Consider the following 24,137-nt stretch of genomic DNA (forward strand, 5'->3'; position numbering starts at 1 on the left):
TTGGTTTCAATAGTTGTCTCATAAAAAAAATGTTCTTAGTTCTCATGAATCCTTAGGGCTCAGAATGTGCTCTAGGACCAACCAGGCAATAGGACTGAGCTGTATTGGAGTATTTTCCAGAAAGAAGATACTTGGGGTTCTCAGCAGGACATAATTTCTTTCAAGTTTGTTTCTGAGATGTTTTAAAGAGAAGCTGAAATCACAGGGATACGTAGCCACTGTGTGGACCATCCTAGGTATGCGGGACTGGTGTGCTCTTCTGCAAATAACATTCAAAGGATCGCAGATGTTTGCTCTTTCTGGAGGTCATGGTCAAGCCCAAGCCTAGGAGGCCTGAGTGTTCAGGTGTGGAGAAGAAATGGCCTTAATTTCTTCCCAATACGTGTGGCCTTTGCTGCTGAGTTATAATATGCCATAAGTATCCGAGATCTTAAATATATGTATGTCCTCTAACCCAGTAATTCTTCTTGTAAGGTTTTAACGTAGGACCAAATCCAGTTATACGCAAAGTTTTAATCACAAGAATACTAATTTCAACTTTGTTTCTATAGTAGAATACTAGGAAACCACCTAAAATAATGGACTGTTAAATATAGGCTGAGAACTCCATATAGCAGAATTCTATGGAACTTTAATTCTATGAATTAAAGTTATTCCCTATAAATACATGTATTTATCAGCAGAAACATTTGTTTACAATATTGTTTTATAAAAACTGTTCCAAAATACTATATATAATTGCATTTTATTAAAAACCTTATATATGTATATGACTGCATACATATACATGTATGTGTATTTTGTTTATATAATCATGACAGATGGCTCAGTCTGAGATATTATGTTAACAAAAGTAACTTTAAAATACTTATACTCCTGTGCTCATCTTTTACATGTACATGAAGTCTATTGTATCATGCCCAGTAATATTTTTTAAATTCCCTTAATTCCTCCCCCATTCACATGTCATAGCTGCTTCTGCATTGCTCTCCAAAATCTCACTTAAAAATCCTGCAGCCCCCACCCCTTTTGCCTCACTGGCCTCTCCCACTTCCTATTCTCTCACAAAAGTGAGAGAATCTGTGTTGCAAATGGTGGATCCTCCTCCAAAGAGGAGGAGAGGAGAATCTGACCTGGGCCAATCAACGTTCTTTGTAGTGCGGTGGCGGGTGGTGGTGGAGGGGTGGTGGGAGGGTGTTGGCAATGCTCCAGCATCCATAATCTTCATCCGATTTCATATGCATAGAAAATGTCTAGAAAGACATGTACGAAGGTCAAAATGTAAACAGTAGTTATTTCAGGTGTAGGATTAGAGTGGATTTTTATTTTCTCCTTTTTTGCTTATCTGTGTTTTCTAATCTCCTACCATGAGCAGACATTCCCTGATTAACTTTTTAGAATTTGTATTGAAGTGTATTTTGATTAATTTACAAAAATAATTTTACAAAATAGTTTCCCAGTGCTTCTCAGGTGTTTGAAGCTGGATAAATAAGAGTGGTAAAGTTCAAGTTAAAGAGGTTTAAAAAATACATTCTCTGTCCTAGAGACAGCTCCTGACATTGTACCCAAGCCAAGCATCAGCCAACACTGGGAGGTTTGTCTTTGCTCCTGTCTCCCACTTATTGTCAAAAAAAAGCAAAAGGTATTTTCAGAAATGGGCAAGTGAGGGCTTGGGGCAAGTTCAGCCTGGAGACATTACATGCCTTATCTGAAAAATGGGTACAACCTTACAGCCCTCAGGAATTGGTAAAGTAGCATATGCAGAAAACCCAGCACCGGGCTGGCACATCAAGTCCTCATATAGATTTGAGCATCTGTCATCTTACATTCTTTCACTTAACAGACAATTACTGGTTTTGGCTTTGAGGTAGGCCCTAGACTGACAACTGTGGAGATTACAGTAAAATGCTAACTCAGCCCTAAAGGAGCTCCCAATCTATGGGAGGAGGAGAAAACAGCAGCAATAATGGTAACACCTGAGATTCATTACATACTTATGTGCCAGACGCTCTTCTAAGGGTTTAGTATTTACACACTGATTCTTTTCATCTTTATAGTAAACTGTGTAGTAGATTATTTTAGTAATTATTTTGTAATCTGTCCTCCTGATCACAGAAGTCTGTCAGGGCCCCTATTTGTGGCATGGTAATGACTTTGTTTAATGTGTACCATGGGTAGGAGCCTGGGTACTGGAATCAGACTCTCTGGGTTCAAATTCCAGCTCTGCCAGTTATGTGCAGCATATTTGATCTTTTCGTGCCTCAAATTCTTCATCTGTAAAATAAAGATAAGCATAGTTGTTACCTCACAGGTTATTGTAGGAAGAAGAGTGGATAAATACAAAGCAGTTACCACAGTGTCTGGCACAGAAGCTGCTAATGAGGGTTAGTGCTGTTACTGTCCCGGTGGTAGCTGTTCGTCTCCTCAAATAGCCCGGGAGCTCCTGGAGGGCTGGGTCGCTACTTCACTGATTGTTGTGTCCACAACTGTCAACCCAGGGTGCAGGGCTGAAACCAATAATTATCTGTTAACTAAAAGAACAAACGTATCACACGTTTCAAGATAGAGAGGAAGGTTATGGGGAGAGTGGTTCCCCTTACCAGCCAACATCAGATTTCCCCAGGAATAATGATAATAGGAGGAATCAGGGCCCTTCTAGGTCAGACAGAGTCCAAGTAACAGATAAATGTGAGAAGAGGGACTTCACAGACCAAAGTTCAACTTGCCCATTTTACAGATGAGGCTTAGGGCATCCATGTAACTTACTTGTGGCCCTGCTGCTTATCAGCACCAGAGGGAATTTGTTAGAGAATGTGGGCCTTTATCTTTAACCTCAAATTTCACCCCGTGGGCAATTGCAGACAATTTTTAAGTCTTTGCTCAATTTCACAAAGCTTTATTGAAGGCCCAGCGCCTTATGCGAAGCTCATGAGAGACAGAGGGTGCGGTGGGCTCAGGGAGCAGCCAGACTTGAACAAGGCAGACATGAGGTACGTGAGAACCAGTGCGATGAGGGGGAGCCCAGGGGTAACTGGAGCTTGTCTGGTCTCCATCTGTGGATGTCCAGAGACTGCAAAGCCAAGTGACAACAGTGGGGAAACAGGAGTTCCTTAGAAGGAGGCCTGAGCAAACCTACTGAATTCATATTTGTGTTGTGACTCTGGGCCCTCTAGTTAAAGGGAGCCCCTCCCCATGCCAAATGGAAACTGTAGGGGAAAAAAGTTGATTTCCTTAGGGTGTTATGGGTGTACATGCAGTGGGAACCCTCAGAGTGTTTCTGCCTCCCCAGGGAAGGTGTATCTCCCTGTCAGACTTACTCAAAGACCACCCCCAACCCAGCACAGCCGCACCCCAGGGCTCCTGGAACAGTAGGAAGTCATTGCTAAGAAGTATATTTTTGCCCTGCTTAAGGCATGGCTATAAATTCACATACAGTAGATCTACCAGTACAATTGGAAATACATAGTACAGCTCAGGGGTGGGAAAATCATAGCTCACTTCCACCTGGTAGTAATTTAGCATTAGGCATCCATTTCTGATTAGGGAGAGTGGCCATGTAGGAAGGAAGAGCAGTGAAAGAGGCAGTGGGATGCAGCAGGATGGGCAAGAGACAGAAGCTGGGAGAGCAAGGCTCTGCCACCGCCGCCTCTGGGTGACTTGGGGTAGGTCACTTAACGGTTCTGGCCTTGACCTACTCATCTGTAAAATGGGGCTTCAATTAAATGGTCTCCTAAAGTCCCTTCAGACTCTGAAATTCCATTCAGAATATTCTATGCATTGTGAAGAAAATGTTTTTCAGACGTTGCATTTACTGCCCTAGAAGGTATCACCAGGCCTCCAGGGAGCACATTTCCTAGAGAGCAATCTCAAGCATTTCCCTAAAGAACCGCAATTCATAAGAGCCCCATGGGAACATGCACCGAGACATGAAATGTCTTTGATCTCTTGTTTATTACTGCAAAGGTAATTTTGCATTCTACTCCATAATCTATTCTTGCTTGTGTTAATATAAAAATAGAATTCTAAATTACTTACTGTACATGTTTGTTGATAAATCTAGGTTTGAAAGTTGATAGAGAACCTCATCTCTTGAACTTGAACTCTAGCCAAGCCCTGACGCTGGGGATAAAATTACAGGAAATGTCTGATTTCTTTTTTGTGCTTTCTATATTTTTTATTTCTTCTGTAATTTACATATATTAATTTAATACTAAGGAAAAGTAAATAATTTTTAAAATAATGAAGTTCTGACCTTGCATGTATAGATTTTAATAAGGGAAGGAATTCCTTATATGAGTGAGTTTCCCTGACATTTTCTTACTGTGCTCATTCTTATATATCCTGTGTCTGGATGCTTTATATATAATAATCTCATGAGAACTATGTGTGGCTGAATGAATAAAAGTATAATAATGACGACAATGACAACAGGAGCCGTTGTGCTTCCACGACATGCGACTGTTCTAAACTCTACCTGTATCATCTTATTTAATCCTTATAAAAACCTGTGGAGGCAGGTCTTATTATTATCCTCATTTTACAGACAAGGGAACTGAAATATCAAAAAGTTAAGTAATTTTCCTGGTTGGAATGTCCTTTCTGCCCTCTTATCTTCTGAAATCGGCCAGTGCCGCAGCATCTGCTCTGTACAGCAGCAGCTTGACTGTGTCACCTTCGCAGTCCCTCAGCTCTTGCTGCTGCCTTGAGGCTTTTCTGCCACCATTCTGTGGGACACCTTTGGGAGCTCATTCTTGTGCATCTGGTGCCTGTGCAAAGTCACAGTTTATAGAGCCACCCTTGACTAATGAGGGGTGAGAGCTGGTATAATAATGAAGTTATATCCTAATGCACATTCTACATGGTTTCTCAGAGGGCCCAATGGAATTAAGCCTCAGTTGCTCACAGCGATCACTAAGTTAGTCCCCGCTCATGACTGGCTTTTCTTCCTTCCCCAGTTTACTCATTCTAGGCCCCCACTCCTATTCCCTAGAATTATTTTCCAAAATAAATTATCTGTTGTCTTGCTAATGGGTTTCAGCCCTGGGCAAGTTCACTACAGATTCAATGTGACCAAGAAATGACAGTAGAATGCTCTTGGGGTGAAAGGGTTACACCCAACTTTACTTCCACTGTGGCAGGTCAATCACTAGAATCCCATCCACTCAGAGCGAGTCTGAATGCAGCAAGACGGTCTCTGCCTCTGGGCCTCTCTACTCCCTGCAGCTGTCTCAGTCTCTGTCCTCGATGCTGCCACCACTCCAGCCTCTGCTCTGCTCTCCTGCAGCCTTGCAGCCGTGCCACCATGTTGCCCATACTAGGCGGAGCTCTTTATATACAGTCAATAGTGATGTATTGCCCACACTTGTGTAGTGAGCTAGCCAACCAGGGCCAGGTGAGAATCCTGGCCACAGGAACCTTCACTTTATCCACATCTGTAATATAAGCATATGTCTCAGGCTCTTTTTATTGGGGGAACTTAAGCTGAGACATTGCCCAAGGTCAGACAGCTGTTAGATTGTGGAACCCAGGTAGGAGAATATTCATTCTATGTAAAATAATAAGCCCCCAGAACCAAGATATTAATACATAAATCTTGTTAAATGGGCATGCGTGTATGGAGGAGTGTCTACACAAACTCAGATAGGCTCGGGAGTGGAATAAATACACCAAATATTAATAAGTTTTGGATTTTTTTCCCCTATTGCTAATCTGTATTTCTTAATTTTTCTAAAGTGACAGTGTGCTACTTATGTAATGGTTGAAGAGCAGGGTGGCAAGCTGATCTATGCCAATTTATTCTTGCACAACTCTCCACTTCCTTTAGTGGACATGGATTAACTACTCTCCCACAGCCTCACTATCAGGTTATCAAAAAGCAGGTCTCAGACCAAAATCTGTCACACATCACAGACTTTGTAGATTCGCATCCATTATCCAGCAGCCATAGGACAGTCCCTGCAGCCTGCTCTGGAAGCTGATGAGGCCCCAGCTCTCTACCCACTTAGGTACTGCAGCTACTGCCTAAAAGAAAGGTTGACTGGGGGAAGGCAGGATAATGCTCTAGAGCAGTGGGTCTCAGACTTGGGCAGGCATCAGAATCTACAAAAGGGCTTGGGAAAGCACAGATTGCCAGGCCCGGCCTGGAGAGCTTCTGGCCACTGTGCACCATGCTTTGAGATCCTGATCTAGAGGGGGGGTTTTGTTGTTCTCTCTGGTAGCTGGCATCTGGCAACAGCATCTCCCTGAATGGCTGGGCACAGGTTCATTTAGAGGATGAGTCTGTAGTTAAGAACACCAGCCCTTGGTGTTAGACTTTCAGAAGCTCTATTACCTAAAAGTATAAGGGTGAGAATGTCTCTAAAAGGATTAAAGAATACCATTGATGAAAAGCATTTCTCATTATCATCATGCTAATGAGCAAAGCCTGCTACACTCCTGGAGCTGTGGGTTACCGGGGCACACATAGAGAGCTGGACCATGGCCTTACTAATATAGTGCTAGCTGCCTACCCCTGTAGTGTGAATTCCTGGATAGGGCACCTAGGATATAACATCAATTAGCATATACACCTCCTATCACCTGTCTATACTGAACATTTTAGGGTAAACTACAGACAACAGGAATGAGAAGGAAAGTTAATTAAGTCAATGGACTTTTTGTTGATCCCACAGACTGAGCCTGAACTCATAGAGGAAACCAACATTGACAGGGTTAATGAGCCCCGAGGCTACGCCAGGTCGAGGCAGATGAAAGGCCACTCGGAGACTTCCACGCTGAGCTCCCAGCCTTCTATTGACGAGGTCCGGCAGCAGATGCACATGCTACTGGAGGAGGCCTTTAGCCTGGCGTCTGCAGGCCACGTGGGCCAGAGCCGGCACCAGGAGGCCTACGGCTCAGCGCAGCACCTGCCCTACTCGGAGGTGGTGACCAGCGCTCCGGGAACCATGACGCGGCCCATGGCTGGTGTGCAGTGGGTGCCAACCTACCGCCCAGAGATGTACCAGTACAGTCTGCCCAGGCCGGTAAGTCAGACTCCCCTGCACCTGCATCATCATGTCAGTCCGCCCAGGGTGTTCCAACTGGGGTCTCAGAACAGGGACTTTTAAGTGATAAGCTGCCTTGGAATTTGGAGATGAACTTTGCTGAGCTCTCATCCCGTCCAACACCATGATCCAAGCCTAAGTCTTTTAGTCCCGTGGGCACAGGCAACAGGAAGCCCTTACGTCCCACCATATACATCTTATAATGAATTTCCTCTTCTACTATCTCTCCTGTAAAGGGCTGACCTCCTACTTTACTCACCAATAGTTTCCTGCATTTCCAAGTGTGGTGACCTATTTAAATGTCAAAATACATCACTTGTTCAGCAGCCATGTAGCCTGGTGGTTCAGGCCAGAGGCTTTGGAGGCCATAGCTTGACTTTGAATCCCAGGTCTACCACTCACAGGCTTTGTAACTTGGGGACATTATTTAAATTCTCTACAGGTGATATAAATAAGGAAAAATCCCTACCTCTTGGGGTTGGAAAGATTGAAGGGGTTGATATATGTGAGCTACTAGAAGAATGCCAGGCATGCAGTAAATGCTATGGTGGCATCAGTTATGAACATGTCATCAAGGGGAACTGCATGTCAGTATCTGAGAAAGCACCCGGTGACTGAAAACTCCCATAATTTAAACTACAATCTTAATTTGTATTTTGTTCATTACCATAGCATCTACCGATATTTTTTAAAAAGACAGGCATAGTTTTATAAGTCATAGACAAGAGAAGACAGTGCTTTCTGCATGTATAGATTCCACCCTTATCGCATAGTCCATGGCCCAACCTCAAGGGCCGCTCGTAACAGAGCTTTATAAATTGCCCTTGTGATATGTAACTACATAGTACAAGCTGACACTTATTGAGTGCTTTACTGTCACTAGGAACTGATCTGAGTGTCATGTGAATGTTAACAAATTAGCCCTTACCACAAGCCTCTGAGACAGGTCCTAATTTTATCCCTATTTTGCAGATGAGGAAACTGAGGTTACACACTTGTTCAAGTCACACAGCCAGGAGGGGGTGGAGCTGGGACCCAAGGCCAGGCAGTCAGGCACCAGTTCCTAACCAGTGTGCTCTTCTGCTTTGTGCGATGTTACACTGCCTCTCCATCTACATTATTTATCTCATTTGCCGTGGACTGTTGGGACACCTATCTGTTTGCAGAGCCTTGTGATAACTTCATACCCCTACCCTCCAAGGTCCACACTATACTGACACTTAATAAATTGTTGTTATGCTGTGGTAACTACATAGCCTGCACACAATTATGAATTTCCTTATTGAACTCCTTTGCTCCAGAGTCATCCCCACTCCCACCCCCAAGCCACTGAGATGTCTCCTCTTGATACTGCTTCCCTCTGTTGGTGAATTCTCTCTCTGAATGTCAGTCTTTCGTCTAACGTTTCCTGTTGATTAAGCTTTAGCAGGAGAGACTGAAGTTTACTTCAAAGAGAACCTCCCAGGGCAGGCTGGCTGTGCTTAGGGGGGCCATCACCACTGCCAGGGTTTGTCTTTTTGGTCAGCCGGTACAGAATGTCTCTTTATGCCCATTCACCCCACAGCGATCAGATCCTGGGAATCTGACTCATGCTGATGAAGCTCACAACTGCTTCACTAGTAGGAATATTAACTTACAAACCTGTCATGAGAAGCCGGGTGACCAAGAGGGCCAGAATACTTATGTGTGCTGCTCAGTACCGTCTTCATTAAGTCAAAGCCAATTTGGGGAAGTAAGACATTATCAGGAGAGCTGAGCGTTACTGACATTGTCTTCTCAGGCTGACACACACACACACACACATCTGGAAAGTGCAGGCAGTAAAGGAAATGTGGTGAACACAGCCATCTTTTTTGCATCCCGTTTTCTGAGAGATGGGTAGGATATAGTGCAAAATTCCTAACATACTTTTTTAGCAAAAGCAGAGTATTTGGGGGCAATACCCAGATCTCAGAAATACGAGTTTCCTTCTGCCATCAGGGAACTGCTGGACATGGTCAAGAAGAACTGCTTTCCAGAAGAGAGTTGGCAACTCTGGGGCCACCTTTGCCACACTCCCATCAGTCTGGAATCCAAACATGCTTTTTATAGAAAGAGTTAGAAAAATTCTTACTGAGCCTTACAAATCCGACACCTTCAAATACTTTCCTATGGCCATCACATTACAGTTTCCACAATTACAGTTTTCAATTAAGTACCTGTTAAATCAGAACCTGCCTGTAAGGGGAAGAAGGGATTTTCTTACTGAGATTTAGAAAACACCCTAATCTTACAACATGTATGTGCACCTCTTAAGTGTCTGTGTCCTGGGAAAAGTTGCCTGCATCCATTCTCTATTGATGCACACTGACTTCAATTTCATCAGCTAATCCTTCTTGATCTCCATACATTGACCACATCCCTAGATTTTCCCTCCACCTGGAGCACTGTCACTCACCAGCTGAATGCCCTAAGCCAGTGACTACAAGTCTGATCATCAGATGCCTCAACCAAAAAAAAAAAGAAATAGTTGTGATAAGACAGCTGCTGTGAGAATGAGGTGGTAATTTGTGTAAGGTGCTTAGCACAGTCGGCATCTCATGAGCACCCAATACTTGTTTACTAATAGTAATCAGAGTTCCTCAAATGGTCTCACACATCAAATTACTTGATAAATGATAAAAATATTCTTTCCTTTTCACTGGGAAATAGTAGTTCTATGCTGTCTCCGATGGTACCAAGACTACACCTTCTCCTCCTACTCCGTTAAAGTCCTCTAAGAGTTTGCTCCGGGTGTCCCCTCTCAGCGGCTCAGAGAAGCTTCACTTTTCTTTAAAGATAATTCTCAAGAACAACTGGACCCTTCTGGCTAGAAGCAAGGTCCTGGGGATCCATAGAGAGATCTGGGCTTCAGAGAGAACAACTTGAATGACCACGATGAGTCTTCAACCAGCGACAGGCAACAAGATGCCACATCCCACACCCATTATATCTCAGTTTAACAAAACCATCTAAAAATTTCACTGGGGGACATATGAAAACCTAGATGATTCTGTTTGCTCTAATTTGGGGTTGGCAGTTGTGTCAAGAAGGGCAAAAACATCAGCATTATATACTTAAAAAATAAAGCCATCAAAAAATGGAAAAAGACTAAGAAATAACACAAAAGAGAGATGGGCCTTCAAACCGGAACAATAATAAAGGCCATTCTGTTATTAAGGTTTCCTGTTTTGCCGGCAACATGTGTGGTCTATATTTTCATGAAAGGGGAAAATAGCTAACAACACACAGTAGAAATGATGATTGCTAACCCAAGTCCTTGCCAAGAGCTCTAGGCTATGATAATGTGGAAATCAGTAGGAAAGGTGGCAACTTAGAATGATAACTATGATTACTTTGCAGCTTCCCAAAAGGAAGGGCCTCGAGCTCTGCCAGAGGAAAACTGCAAGCTGGTGGTTATAAAGACACTAGGCAGGTCTGATGGCATTTACGTCTATGGAAAAGGTTACTGTTGGCAGCTTGGGATTTCTGCCCTGCAATTCAGGAAACTCTTGACCATATTTTACTCCTTGAATCTGTGAAGAAATTGGACTTGACACTTAATGATCAGTCCAGTTTTGGTAGCATCCATAATGGATCTGTACCAAGTGACATGAAAACATCCACCAGCCTCCTGTTGTTATCAGGGGATTCAGAGAAAGGCAGCAGGGTTAAAACATCTTCCCTCCTGGAGGCTTGATGGATGGAAGTAACAGTTACAATAATAGTAACATCAGCAGCTGCCATCTGTTGCACTCCCACTGTGTACTGGACACTAAACTGAGTGCTGTGGAGACATTCTCTTTTAATCTAGCACCCACTCTATGAGGCCCATATTATCATCCCTGGGAACTTGATGAGGAAACTGAGGCTTGGAGAAGTAAAGAAACTTGCCCAAGAGCACAGAGCTATCAAGAGGAGAACTAGGCTTAGAAGCCAGAGCTCTCTAACTTCAAAGCCCGCCTGCTGTGCACACTTTGGCCCAGTGAACCACCGGGATGTCCTCTGGACTCCGATGAGAACTGCAATCTCCAAAACTTGGGAGTGTGGCCTTCTCATGAGGAAGCTTACCCAGTTTGAGGGGATTTTTTCCATTCCTATCATTGCCCCTTGTAAGGGAGACATCTCTATTAGAATGAAATTGAGAGCTTTTTACCTCCTCTTCCCTCAAAAACAAAACAAAAAGACCCCTTCCTAAACCTTTGTTAATGAAACATGCAGACATATCAGGAAAGAGTTTCCATCTACCACAACACTTGGGTCCAATGTTACATTTCTTCTGTTTTTCCAAATCAAATATGAATCTGTTCTAAGCCCCCATCTGACCAGGTGGGTGAGAAATTCAGTACCAGTTATTACTGGATTCCCTCCACCTCTGGATGCACATCCGGGGCAGTTGGATGAAGCTGGAACTCTGGGAGAAGGCCCCTCAGGCGCTGGTGACGGGCACGGCCCAGGGCTCAGGAGTCCGTGAAGACAGGTCACTCTGTCTTACCTGGGCCAGCCTGGGCATGGCGATCTTGGCCTTCGGCCTACCCTGAGAAATTACCCTTGGAGACCAACTGACACCCAACATCCGGCACATGCATATCCAGCTAAGCTTAGAAAAATCATTCAAGTGAGTGACAACCACAGTCTATACAGGAAGGCTGCATGGGAAGGGAGAGAGGGAGGTAGGAAGGTAGGAGATGAAGTCTGGAGAATTCTTATCCAGCCCACAAACTCAGGAGTGCAAGACACATACTTTATTTATTTTTCTGTAATCATCTCCACGTGCCAAAAGTTCAATCTCAGTCGGTTCAGGGTCTCCCTCCCTATCCCTGCATTAAGCTAATTTGCAGGAGGACACTCTGGTGCCCAGCATGGTGAGGGGGTAGGGAGAAGGTGTCAGTATCTGGTCCCAGTTTGTCCTTACCTAACTACTCCAGCTGGCATCCCTTGGAAGGCCTTGGTCCTGTTGAGTCTCTAGCTGTGGGTCCAGGCAGAGTGCGGCTGTGTCCTGCTCTTCCTGCTCACACGCTCTCACCAGACCCCTCGCTCTCTTCCTCCCATGCTGAGCGTGCTTCTTCTCTCTCTCGCTCTGTCTCCCCCATCTCTATCTGTCTCTCTCCCTCACACACACACACACACACCCCTGCCCTTCTGCCCACTGTAGCATCTTCCTCATATTCACAGAGTAAGACAGGACATGGAGCCCCTTCCCAGACCCATCAGCATCTAAGCTCTCTTGCTTCCCACTGGCTTTCCTCTCCTTCCTAACCAAAGGGTGTTTGCCTGATCTAGGAGCAGAGAGCCTAAATGTACCTCACTGTGACCAAATCTCTTGCTTGGGCATCAACCTTAGGCCTTGGGTGCCTTAGGGCTTAGGTTTTTGATATTCAAAATCCTAAACCTTGCAATTCAAAAGCTTTGACTTTTGAATCTCCAGTAAGAAATAGCTCTTGGGCCTTCCCCAGTGGCTGTGGCCTGCCTTCCTTGGGGCAGGAGGGTGGGATGCCCTTGCTGCTTGGGTCAGGGGAAGGGCCCTGGAGTCAAAGAATTGGGGGTGGGAGGCGGTAGTGGGGGGCAGTCTTAGTTACTACAATTACTATATCAAATTAGTATCCTCTCTCCAAAGAAAGAGAATATCACTTATCAAGTACCTACTGTGTGCCAGATACATGAGCATATAAAGTGAGTCTTTCAAACAGCCTTTGAAATGGGGGTATGATACTGTGACTTTTCATCACTGAGTGAGAAAGCAGACACAGAGATGGCGAGTTGCTTGAGATCAAGCAGCCAGTAAGGATCAAGTCAGGATTCAACTCCAGTTTTGTCTGACCCCAAACCTATGCCCTCTGCACCAGCCACCCTTAGCTCGCAGTTATGAGTCAATGCCCTTAACTGGCTGTTTGATTTTAGACAAGTCAGTTCCTCTCCCTGGGCTTCAGTAGCCCCTGTTTTAAGGGAAGGAGTGTGGCCTCAAATGTCTCCTGCTCTCTTTCCAGCTTGAACCTCCTATGATCCGCAAGGCCTTGAAAGCCTCAGATATTGCTCCATTTGTAGCTCTTGGTGAACTGACAGATCAAGATAAGCACTGAGTTTTCATCATAGGGTTAATCTTCAATTACCAAACCCTCTGTTTCCAACTAAATACTAACTATCCTTCTAGAAGATTCTATGTCTTCCACCAGAACATAAAATTACTTAGAGCTGTGTACAGACTTAAGTAGATACACTCGTTCTGCCTGAGCAGTAGTCCCAGGGTCAGCACAGCACACTAGAAGGGGCATTGTGCAGTGGGAGCCAGCACTGGCAGCACATATGGAAAGACTGACGCATGCACTCTGATGTGGGGCTGATTTGCTGGCATTGATCAAGGGCCTCCAATGAGAGTTGGTTGACTTACCTATCAGTCATCCTTCCCCTACCAATGCAAAGCCTGAGACCACCCGACCTGTCCCTCCAGCCTCAGGCTGCCCCTTTGACCTATCACCCCTATAGTGCTACTCTTGAGGCTGATCTTTGACCATGTTCCCCCTCCCAGATGGATGCACATGCACAGGGAGGGAGAGCACACAGTCGGTCTCACCTGGGCTTGGTCTCCCTGGGACTGTTTAGAGAGGATGGCCCTGACCCACTCCCTCACGCCCTACCCAGGGACATCAGGACCAGAACTTTGAGTAGAGTGTAGTCACTTTTCCCCACCTACTTTTACAACCAAACTTCTGAGCCTGAAGAATGGCCTATTCTAGTCAAACCCAGACTCCATCCACCTCAGAGACCTGAGACCTATTCTCAAAGACTGCCCTCAGTTCTGAGTCTCTAATCTTCCTAGCCAGAGGGCAGGGATCCCAAAAGATGGTGTCCTTGGGTACATCATGGAACTGGAAACTTGAAACAAGGCAACGGTTTTGAGCAGTAGCTTCCAGTCACAAAGCAGGGAGCCAGGTTCCAAATACATGAGGAGTGAAACCCGGAAGACTTTGAACCATGGGGAACCTGCACAGGGGGAGGTAGGAGCCATTGTTGGGGGGATTCCTTTAGCCCCTGAACACAGTGCACAGGCTGCCTCTTTGCTTTTTATGTGGCCCCTGTGGCTGCCAAAGGGTCCCCAGGATACACACCAAAGGGGACCCTCTTGTCTCCTGTGTGGTCTTGCCTTGTACCTGGAAAAATGTAACAAGGGAGGGAATTCAGAACTTTTTACCAATTCTTTGGTGAACTGCTACAGGACAGACACAGGCATAGAAAGCTTTATCTTGGCTGGAAAACTGTGTTGACTACAGGATAAGCCTTCCAAGAACCAGGGATAAAAATAAGTTGTCTGACTGTCTCCTCTACTGAATATCATGAGGCCGAAGGAGAGAGAAGAGGGGCTATAAAGCTCTGTCTCTGTTTTGGGAAAGGTGTGTCCTTAGTTGTTTTAATGATAATACATTATCATTAAATGCAATACATACATACAAAACAAAGCTGAATAGAAATCCAGGACAGTGTTCAAACTCTCTGCAAAACTTTACAGTTCAGGGAGGTCCCCAGGGTGACATTATGCACATCATGCAAATCACCAAATTCACCAAGGCACCCCCACCACCTTCAACCAGAAAAGCTCTGCTTTAATCTGGTTATGTGTTCAGTGTATGTGAAAATGATTTCATGGATATGGAAATGTTTATTTGGAATCCCATGAGCTACTCCAACACCTTATTTCAAAAGGAAAACAAAAACAAAAAACTGAGGTACAGAGAGACTGAATTAAATGTCCTCAGAAAGTGAATGGCTGAATCAAGATGAGAATCTGAGAATCTGACCATGAGAAGCTGAGTATTCTGACTCCTGGGTCACTCATTATCCATTTGGCAAATAGTTACTTAGCACTATTAAGTTCAAAGCATTTTGCCTTATAAGGTAGAAAGATGAGATAGACATGGTTGCTGAGCCCCAAGGAACTTAGGATCTAGTGGAACTTAAGATTTTGGTTCACTGAATACTACCTTAGCATATAATAGTTTACTAATGCTCAAAAAATGGAAATGCAGCATGGTAATGTTACTTTCCATGTTGACTCATTCAGTACCTCTAGCTCTGGGTAAATGTTTTATTTCACTCTTTTTCTGGAAAGTTGCTGATCCACTTCTAGATTGACAGTTATTTTCTTTGAGCACTTTGTATGCCATGTTCCTCTGGGAGCTGTTGAGAATTCACCTGTCAGTCTAAATATCATCCCTTTATAAGTGATATGCCTTTTTTCTCTGGCTGCTTTTAAGATCTTCTGTTTGTCTTTAGTATTCTACCATTTCATTACAGTGTATCTAGGTGTGTGTTTTATTTTATTTATCTGATTAGGATATATTTATTCTGCTTAGGATACTTCCTGAGCTTATTAATTTATTGAGTTTTATCTATTCTGGAAAATTCTTAGTCATTGCTTCTTCAAATATTACCTCTCCTCCTTTCTCCAACTTTCCCATTGGGATTTTGATTAGCTGCATGTTAGACCTTCTACTGTGTCCTCCTTTTTTTTTACTTCCTTTTTATATTTTTTATCTCCTTGTCTCCTTCTGTCTCCTTTGTGCTTCATTCTTGTAATTTCTTCAGTTCTATTTTCTAGTTTATTAATTCTCTCTTCATCTGTGAAAAATCCATTAGTCATTTCCCCTATGTTGACAATTTTAGTTCAGTAATTACATGTCATCTCTAAAAGTTGTATTTGTTCTTTTTCAAATCTGCTAAATTTTTTTTATCCCCCCATGTGCTGATTAAAGTCTGTACTTTTATAAAGTTTCAATACTTTACCTTTGAATAGTGCTTTATAGAGTGCACATACTTACACATACACTGACCTGCCTGATCTTCTTAGCATCCCTCTGAGCAGGGCATCCTTGTCTCCATTTCAGAAGAAGATACTGAGGCCCAAAGAGGTCACCTGACTTTCTTTTGGACATAAAATCTATTCATCAGCAAACCAGGACCTTTACCCAGACCTCCTGACTCCAAACCCATTGCTTTCCCCCATTAAACCTCTTTTCCATAAGTGAGAAAGTAAAATGTAATCATTGATTCATTCATCTAATATTTATTGATCATCCATGATACACCAGCCACCATTCAAGGCAGGAAGACATAGCTCACAATAAAGCTGCTGCCCTCCTTAGAGTCTAGTTGGTGGAAGATAACAAATAAACAAGCAACAATATAACACCAGAGAATGGCAGTTGCTATGACAAAAAATAAAGCATAACATGGGGATAGATTAAATGGGGCCCTAGAGGAACATGGGATTGGATGAATGAAATGAAGGAAGGTGGTCTGGGAAGAATTGGGACAATCATCCCCCAGAGAAACAGCACTATGATGCACAAGAGCCCCGAGGCGGGACAGAACTTGGCAGGCTCTAAGGACAGTTGAAGGACTTTGTGTCTTCAGCGGCCCAAGCAAAGGGCAGAGTGATGGGAGATAAGATAGAAGAGGGGCTGGGAACATGTTAAGGAAGATCTAAGGAACAGTCTGAGGAAGGAGGCAAAGTCCAACTCTTGGGAGTTTGTTTCCCTTTTAAATAAGAAGAATATGTGTGCTGATTGACACTGGGTTTTAACAAACCTCCCTCTATTTGCTTGTCTCTTTTACAGGCCTACAGGTTCTCCCAGCTTCCTGAAATGGTCACAGGCTCTCCCCCTCCACCTGTACCTCCCCGGACGGGCCCTGTGGCTGTTGCTTCTCTCAGGCGGTAACACATTCCTTGCTCAGCCTTGTTTGCAATATTTGGAAAGGATTTGGTCCCACTTACACCAACCAGGCAGATTTCCTTCATGCCCAGCCACATTCAGGGTACATCACCTGTATAGACAACCATGTGCCTGGGGCACCCCGAGGTACCATGAAGGAAGTGGTTGGGGGGGCCCACAGAGGGTTAACTTTCTTATTTTAAATAGGAAGTCCTATAGAACCCACAATTGAAGAAACCCAAGGTTCACTGCTCCACACCCTGAAAGCCCTATACCCTGACCCTGAACTTCTAAAACTTACTCCAGCTTGGGCCACCATAGCTGCCTCAAATCTGGGCACTTCCTGCCATGTGTGTGCACACTGAAGTCCCTTTGTTATTTAGGGAGGGTGTCCAAGAGGCCAGGTAGCAGTAGGTCTCAGCCCTGACTCTGTTAGCTTCCAAAATGGGGAGGCTGAAAGCCCAGGAACTCAGGTATATTGATTGTGACATACACATTCAGCACACTCTTTGCTCTAACATGATATAGAGCTTATAAAGAGATATACAAGTCTTAAATAAAAACAGACAAAAAACACAAAAGCCATGAGCCCTAGGAGAGGTCAGAATTTCATCATGTCCAAGGCTGGGAGAAAGCTCTGGGCCCTGTGGTACCTACAAGCTGCAGCCGGGGGTCCCCCACCCTAGCCTCTCTGAAATATGCTGGTCACGCCCTGTCTGTGGACCACAGGTCTGGACTTTGTGAAAATGGTGAAGAAAAATGAGTTTCCCTCAGAAACGACCTTGCCCTCCTTTCCACGGTTTAGAATGCCAAACTGTGTGTAGATACTACCTCTTGACCCCAGTTGAGCTGATGGGGTGGGAAGCAGCAGACCAAGGCTCCATCCTGACCTGCCAGTAGCCTGCTGAGTAACTCCTGGCAAGTTGCCCCAACTGAGTGGCCTGTTTCCTTATCTGTGAAATGCAGGCAAGGGTCTACATGATCTCAAAGGCTCTGGAATTCCGCTGGGATTCCTCAAGGGGAACTGAATGTATGGAGAACCCAAGAATTTTCCAGGGAAGGATTTTCTAAATGAGTAGCAGATGCCTGGAACAGCATGTAGGAAGCCAGGGCTGTGGTAGTGAGCAGGCGGGAGCGGGAGGGAAGGACTAAGAAAGGGAGACCCTAGACGCTGAGCTCCAGCGCCTGCCCTGAGAGGTATGCGCACAGCACAGCTTCTGTGTTAACCCTCCCTGGGGATAGTAGGGGGCTTCTCAGTTACTCCTGCGGGTTCTGGATGGGAGCAGCTTCGCATGAGGCATTTGTGGTAGGTCTGCAGAAGAACAGCAATATTTCTTATTTCTTCTCTCAACCACCAGCCTCCTCCCATGTTCTTCCACACTGTCTGCCACCCTCACCATGTAACAGGTCACTGGCCTCCTTATAAGCCTGGGATTAGAACAAGTCTTTGAGATGAGATCATCCACTCCTTTCATTTTACAGAGGAGGAAACTGAGGCTCAGAGAGAGGAGGTAGCTCGAACCCAGCCCTCTGCCTCCCCACCTGCTTCCTTGCTGTGGCTCTGTTCTGCCCACCCAGAGGGTGGCTAAGTTGGCAGTCTGCCACCTGCTGTGGCTGCCTCTGCCTCCTTCGATTTTAATTTTAGGAGAGCCTGAAGTCTCTCTGTGAGAGAAGACAGACTGGCTAACGTACCCTTTATAGCAGGGGGAGGGCCCAGTCTACCCTCTTCTAAAATGGCTTTTTGAGCACTAAGTGGAAATATGATGTGCTAAATGGGCCGGCTTCTTGCCTGTGGCACCAAAAAAAAAAAAAGTTCTCTCATTCATAATGCGTAGAAAGTGTTGGGCTCCTGCCCCCGGGAGCAGCCAGAGCTTCCCACAGCCTTGGGCTGCTTGCTTCCTGCCATAGAAACAGGGAACGTGGGCCGCGCAGCCCTCCCGGGTCTCCGGTCCCGTTTCAGGAGGGGGGCGACTGCGCACTCCAGACGGAGCCTTCTCATTGGCTACCGATGATGTCACCATATCCCAGGTCGACCTTCCCCAGCTACTATCCAGCGCTAATTGCTTGGCTTATTTTTATGTGGAAATTAAGTGTTCTACTCCCCAGAGACACAAGAGCCACTCTCAGGGGTGCACTTGCCTTGAGTTTCTAAAAATGACTCCAGCTCAGGCCACCACCGCGGCCACCACAAGTCTGGGCGTGTCGGCCTCCTTTGTTATTTTGGGGCAAATCCAGGCGGGACCGGGGCCGGGGGGCCTGGTCCCACCCTCCTGCGGTTTGGAGGCCCCTGGGGCTCCCACAGGCGGGTCGCAGAGGTGGCCGCCGCCGGACCCCCGCTCTGGGCCCGGCCGGCCGCGGCCCGGGAAGCGGCTGACGCAGCCCCTCTGCCCCGCCCAGGTCCACCTCGGACGTCGGCAGCAAGACCAGGATGGCCGAGTCCGCAGGGCCCGAGCCGGCCCAGCTGCACGACAGCGCCTCCTTCGCGCAGGTGTCCAGGGGCCCCGTGGCCGTGGCGCAGTTGGACCAGTCGGCTTTAAATTACTCAGGTGGGCAAGGAAGGATCCGGTCCCAGCCCCTGCGCTGTGCTATTGGCCCTTCCCCGCCCACGAAAACGAACTCCCCCTTCTCCCTGCCCTGCTCAGCAATCAAAGCAACCCTACTGCTGGATCCCCTCTTTACTTCAGCAGCCCTGTGGAGAAGAGCAACTGCTTTTATTTCTTAAAAAAGATCTGAAATGTGATGAAATACTAAGATATGTTACAGTCAGAGTATATGTTAACATATTGCAGGACGTCGGGGGTTTCTTTTTTATTTATATATTGTCAAAGCATTACAGATGCAACTCTCCACCCCTATCTTATTACCCCTCTCCCCAGAGATAATCACGGTCCTTAAGTCGTGGTGGTAACTTTTTGCTGCATATGTAGGTACATACAACAGCGTATATTAATTCTGTATAGATTTTAAATTTACATAAGTGATGTCAAGCTAAGCATTTCCTTTCACAATTTGTTTTCTTGACTCAACATTGTTTTTAGTATTTCTCCAGGTTGCCCCATAATTACAGACCAAGTTCGTTCCTTTAAGCTGCCCTTTGATATCTATGATATGATACCAAATCTATCCTTTCCCCTGGTGAGGGACTAAGTGTTGGTTGTTTCCAGTTTTTTGCTATTACAAACGGTGCTGAAATGAACATTGAGGTTTGCCCATGCTCTAACTGGATTTTTTAGTTCATTCAAATCGTACCTGTTAAGCTCAAACTGCAAGCCCCCAGCTGTCAGCACTTATTAAAGCACTGTGTCCAAAAATTCCACTTATATAGATTCCATTCCTTCTGGTTCCTTTTCTTGGCTGCTTAAAAATACCCATCCTCCTGAGGGGAAAGCATCTGGACACTAAAGTTTCTTATTCTCTTGCCAACAGGTCAGAGGAGTTGGGATGGGGATGGGGGAGTTGGTAAGAGCTCAGCAAGGGCTGGTGAGCCATCACTTCTCTAGAAAGCGAGGCAGATGATATGCCTCCTGTACGGAGCACGTGGGCAGGACTGGGGCTGCAGGTGGGGATCTGTTGTCCCTCATCACCCCATTCCCCAGTGCCCGAGTCCTCTCCTGTTTCCCAGCTTCCCACAGTTTGTGCAAAATACCAGTCCGTTGGGCAGGGTGCTGGCCTAATCTCCCCTGTCCATCTCCTCCCTGCCAGGTAATACAGTGCCAGCAGTGTTCGCCATCCCAGCTGCTAACAGACCAGGCTTCACAGGCTACTTCATCCCAACGCCTCCCTCATCCTACAGAAACCAGGCCTGGATGTCCTATGCAGGAGAGAATGAGCTCCCGAGCCAGTGGGCTGATTCGGTGAGACCCTTGCTGATTCCCTCACAACTTTACCTGCTTGACACACTTCAGGGAGAAAATGGACGAGAGATTGAGAGGAGTGTTTTATTATCTCAGACCCCTCCCACCAACCAGGTGGCAAACATCAGCCATTTCAGAGGAGACACTCGCTCATAAGGTGGGATGTCTTTTGACAGAGGAACTTGAACCTGCCTTCTGGTTCATGTTCCACCTCTTTCAGCAGGGTGACTTAAACCAAATAAATTTTTGTAATAATAACCATTTTTTTAGTATTTTTTATATGTCAGACACCATGTTACATATTCTATTTATTTATATTTTCTTATTTAATTATCACAACAGTCCTGTCAGATAGGTATTTTTGTTCCCATGATGCATCCCATTTTGTGGATGAGGAAACTGAGGCCTACTCAGCTGACATGACTTGTCCAAAGCCACCCAGATTTAGTCAGGTGCAAACACCATAATTCAAACCTGGATCTGTTGGGCTCTAAAGCTTTTATTAAATGTATTCCTTTTAGCTTTAAAGTTCAATAAAAATGTTTGATTAGATTTCAGAAGATGAAGTATTAGAAACCCAAGACTGAATTTCTTTGCCCAGAGATCCTAAGGCTTTCTGTGTGAACTTGTAGCCAAGGACTATCTGTCATGATCCCCTGGTTTCTTCCTTCATTACAAGCAGGAGCACATGGTACAGTGGCCCTGGCCCAGCCTGGACCAAAGAGGGGCAGCAACCAGCTGAGCCGGGATATTCACACTGGAACATGCTTCTGAGTCGCTTAGGGCTGCTAAGTGAAATAATTAAAAATTAAAAAACACAAACAAGCTGACAAAAATAGCACAATGATGGCCTCTAGAGTTCGGTCTCAATCCCTGCGTGAGATCATCCATCACAGATAAGAAAGGCAGGCTACTGCCCCAGGCTGAACCTGAGGGCCTCCTGATACCAGATGTCATTTTATGGTTTGCTCTCAGCATTTGAAATACATCCTAGATTTAGGAAACACATTGGGGCCCAAGGCCTGGGTCATCTTTTCTCTCTGTCCAAATCCCTGGGATTCATACTTGCTATCCCTACAGGTTCAACTCAGCCTCAGCACTGGTGTCTTATGGCAATGATGCCACATCTAAATGGCATCATCAAGGCTAAAGCTACCCTACGAGTATTAACTTTCCTGATGGGCAAAGCTTATCCCTTTAATTTCCAAAATACTTAAAAATATGTGTCATCTTACATTTTAAAAATTCTAGAATGAATTATATCCTTCCCCCCTCTTTTAAAGAGGAACATAATTTAATTTGCCTTCAACAAATGATTCAGCATCATCATTATTCCTCACTACACTAAAATGACATTTGTAAGATGGACTCTGAAGGTTTGTAGGATTATTGCCCCAATGTCAAACATCTCCAAACCACTATAATTTTTGGAGTTATTACAAGGTTCAATATGGTGTTTCTTTCTCTGAACTTGCTCCCAGCTATCACCTTATTTTTCTGTCAATGTCCCCACTTCCAGAGACACACAGCATATGTACTATTAAATATGCTTTTCCTAGCATGCTATAATCTGCAAATGAGGCATGTCTAGCTCATTGGAGTTGTTTGTACAGTTGAAGTAAATAAGCTCTAAGAGAGTAACTGGAAGGATTCCCTACTGTCAAGTCTACAGATCTTAATGTGGGACTTCATGGCATCTATTTTGGTTGTTTGTGGGCCTTTTTTTGCTTCCTTTGTCATGCTCAGCCAGTCTAAACAGCTGAAATCACTGGGTAAGAGTTATCAGTTCAGAGCTTATTTGACTCCATAATCAACTTACAGCCTAAACATAGTGTGTACTTCTCAGAAAGCAGATTATACTTAACTTGTGTTAATTAGGCAGTAACCCTGCAGCTTTGCTGGCTCACCCTGTGTGTGCAGAGTTCCACAGGGTGCTCTGCAGGAGGCAACAGAAGCATTTCCCAAAACCTTAGCCTTTGCCCTCAAAACACTTATGGATGATAACTTTTCCAGGCTTATGGCAACATCTGGATGCCTCCGGGTTCATATTGTGGTAAAGATGAAGAAAAAGCAACCTCGTCAATCAAAACCTAACCTTCCTGACAGGATGACTCAATCATTCTGGGCTCATTCCACTCGGTGTTGGCAGAGCTAGTTTCCCATTCATTGGTTTTAAGGAGAAGACAATTGCTGCAGCTGGAATGGGTCCTTGCTGGAGCCCAAATACCCGCTGCCATTGAGCGGGACAGTGTGCCCATGTGTGAAGCCCAGCAGCAGAAATACTCCCAGGAGGGCAGGTGGTTTATCACATGTGAAAGACAGTGCAGGAAGTTCAGAGGGTCCATTTGCCAGCTTGAGAAATTGGGTTGGGGATAATGTGCCCCCTTCATATCCATGCAAGATGGAAAAAACCCCACCATCATTGCATGCCTGTCCTTGAGCCCAGGTATCCAGATGTAAGGAGCTGGTTAGGATAAAATCACCTGGACTGGGGTTGACAAATAGGCTTCGCACATAGGTTTCATGCTGGATGGAGAAGGGCTGAAGGGGGCCTTCCAGGCTCAGCAGGAAAGTGTGCTGCACTCAGGAAGTGACGCCCGCCACAGGCACTGACGAGGAAAGGAGTGGGGTTTGCCAGCCCTGAATTTTGGCTGGCAAAATGTGAAGGCTCTGCCTCACACCTACTCTAAGGGAGGAAGAATTTCTCATCTCCTCATCTTCCCTGCTTCTGAGATGGTTCCAGTGGGAATCAGATATCCCTTGCCTGTCTCAGCTGCGGTTTCACAAATTGGACGCAGACTCTGAGCTCCGGCTGAACTTGATATGCAGGGAAAAAGGATGTGGCAGCTTCCTTCACAAACCTAAGGTGCCAGCTGGCCATCCTTTAACGATTTTCAAACTGTGCTCCTCAGACCCCGGGTTCTGAGAGATCCCCTACTGTGTGTCATGCATAGTCCCAGGCACCGGAGCACAGCAGTAAGCAAATGAGTCACAGGTCTGCCCTCACAGTCGACAGCCTGAGACAGGCGATGCCATCAGGGGTGATGACTGTTATGCTAGGAAATTGCATGGAAGCATCACAGGGAGATTAACATGGGCAGGGGAAGGACTGCTGGAGGAAGGAAGGTTGAGCTGAGGCCATGTGCAGGTCCCATGTCCTGGCCTTGCTCTCCATGACTCCCAGTCACCTGTGCATTCCCAGCTTTTGGCCCAAGGACTCAGAAAGTCCGACTCTGGTTTTTGTCCAAGCTGCAAGTGAAATATGCCAGCCCTTGTGTAGAAAGACCTGCCAGTAGCACCTATCTACCACTTTGTCTTTCTTTTCCAGGTCTTGTGGGGAAATGAAAGCCCCAAACATTGGGACATCCATCCCACTACCTCCCTCACTCAAGTTGTCACCAGCTCTCACCCTGTCCATTGAAGGGGCCTAAGAACTTGTCTCCTCCCAACCCCCAGTGGGTTCCTCTCCAGTGTCCTTCCTAAACTACAGGCCCTTCCTCTGACACCCATTGTGC

At 45.4% G+C, this 24,137-nt stretch overlaps 1 protein-coding gene across 2 annotated transcripts in view; it reads left to right on the forward strand.

Moving 5' to 3' along the window:
* Positions 1-24,137, forward strand: part of KIAA1549L (KIAA1549 like) — a 280,028-nt gene that overhangs the window by 251,352 nt on the left and 4,539 nt on the right. For both annotated transcript variants that reach the window (XM_036891807.2, XM_036891810.2), the window contains exons 17-20: positions 6,672-7,022; positions 16,673-16,770; positions 19,166-19,314; positions 20,471-20,622. In XM_036891807.2, the coding sequence (XP_036747702.2) occupies positions 6,672-7,022; positions 16,673-16,770; positions 19,166-19,314; positions 20,471-20,622 (750 nt within the window). The remainder of the gene's footprint in view (positions 1-6,671; positions 7,023-16,672; positions 16,771-19,165; positions 19,315-20,470; positions 20,623-24,137) is intronic.

The sequence above is a fragment of the Manis pentadactyla genome, chromosome 9, assembly GCF_030020395.1.
Source record: "Manis pentadactyla isolate mManPen7 chromosome 9, mManPen7.hap1, whole genome shotgun sequence".
In the NCBI taxonomy this organism is placed as follows: Eukaryota; Metazoa; Chordata; class Mammalia; order Pholidota; family Manidae; genus Manis; species Manis pentadactyla.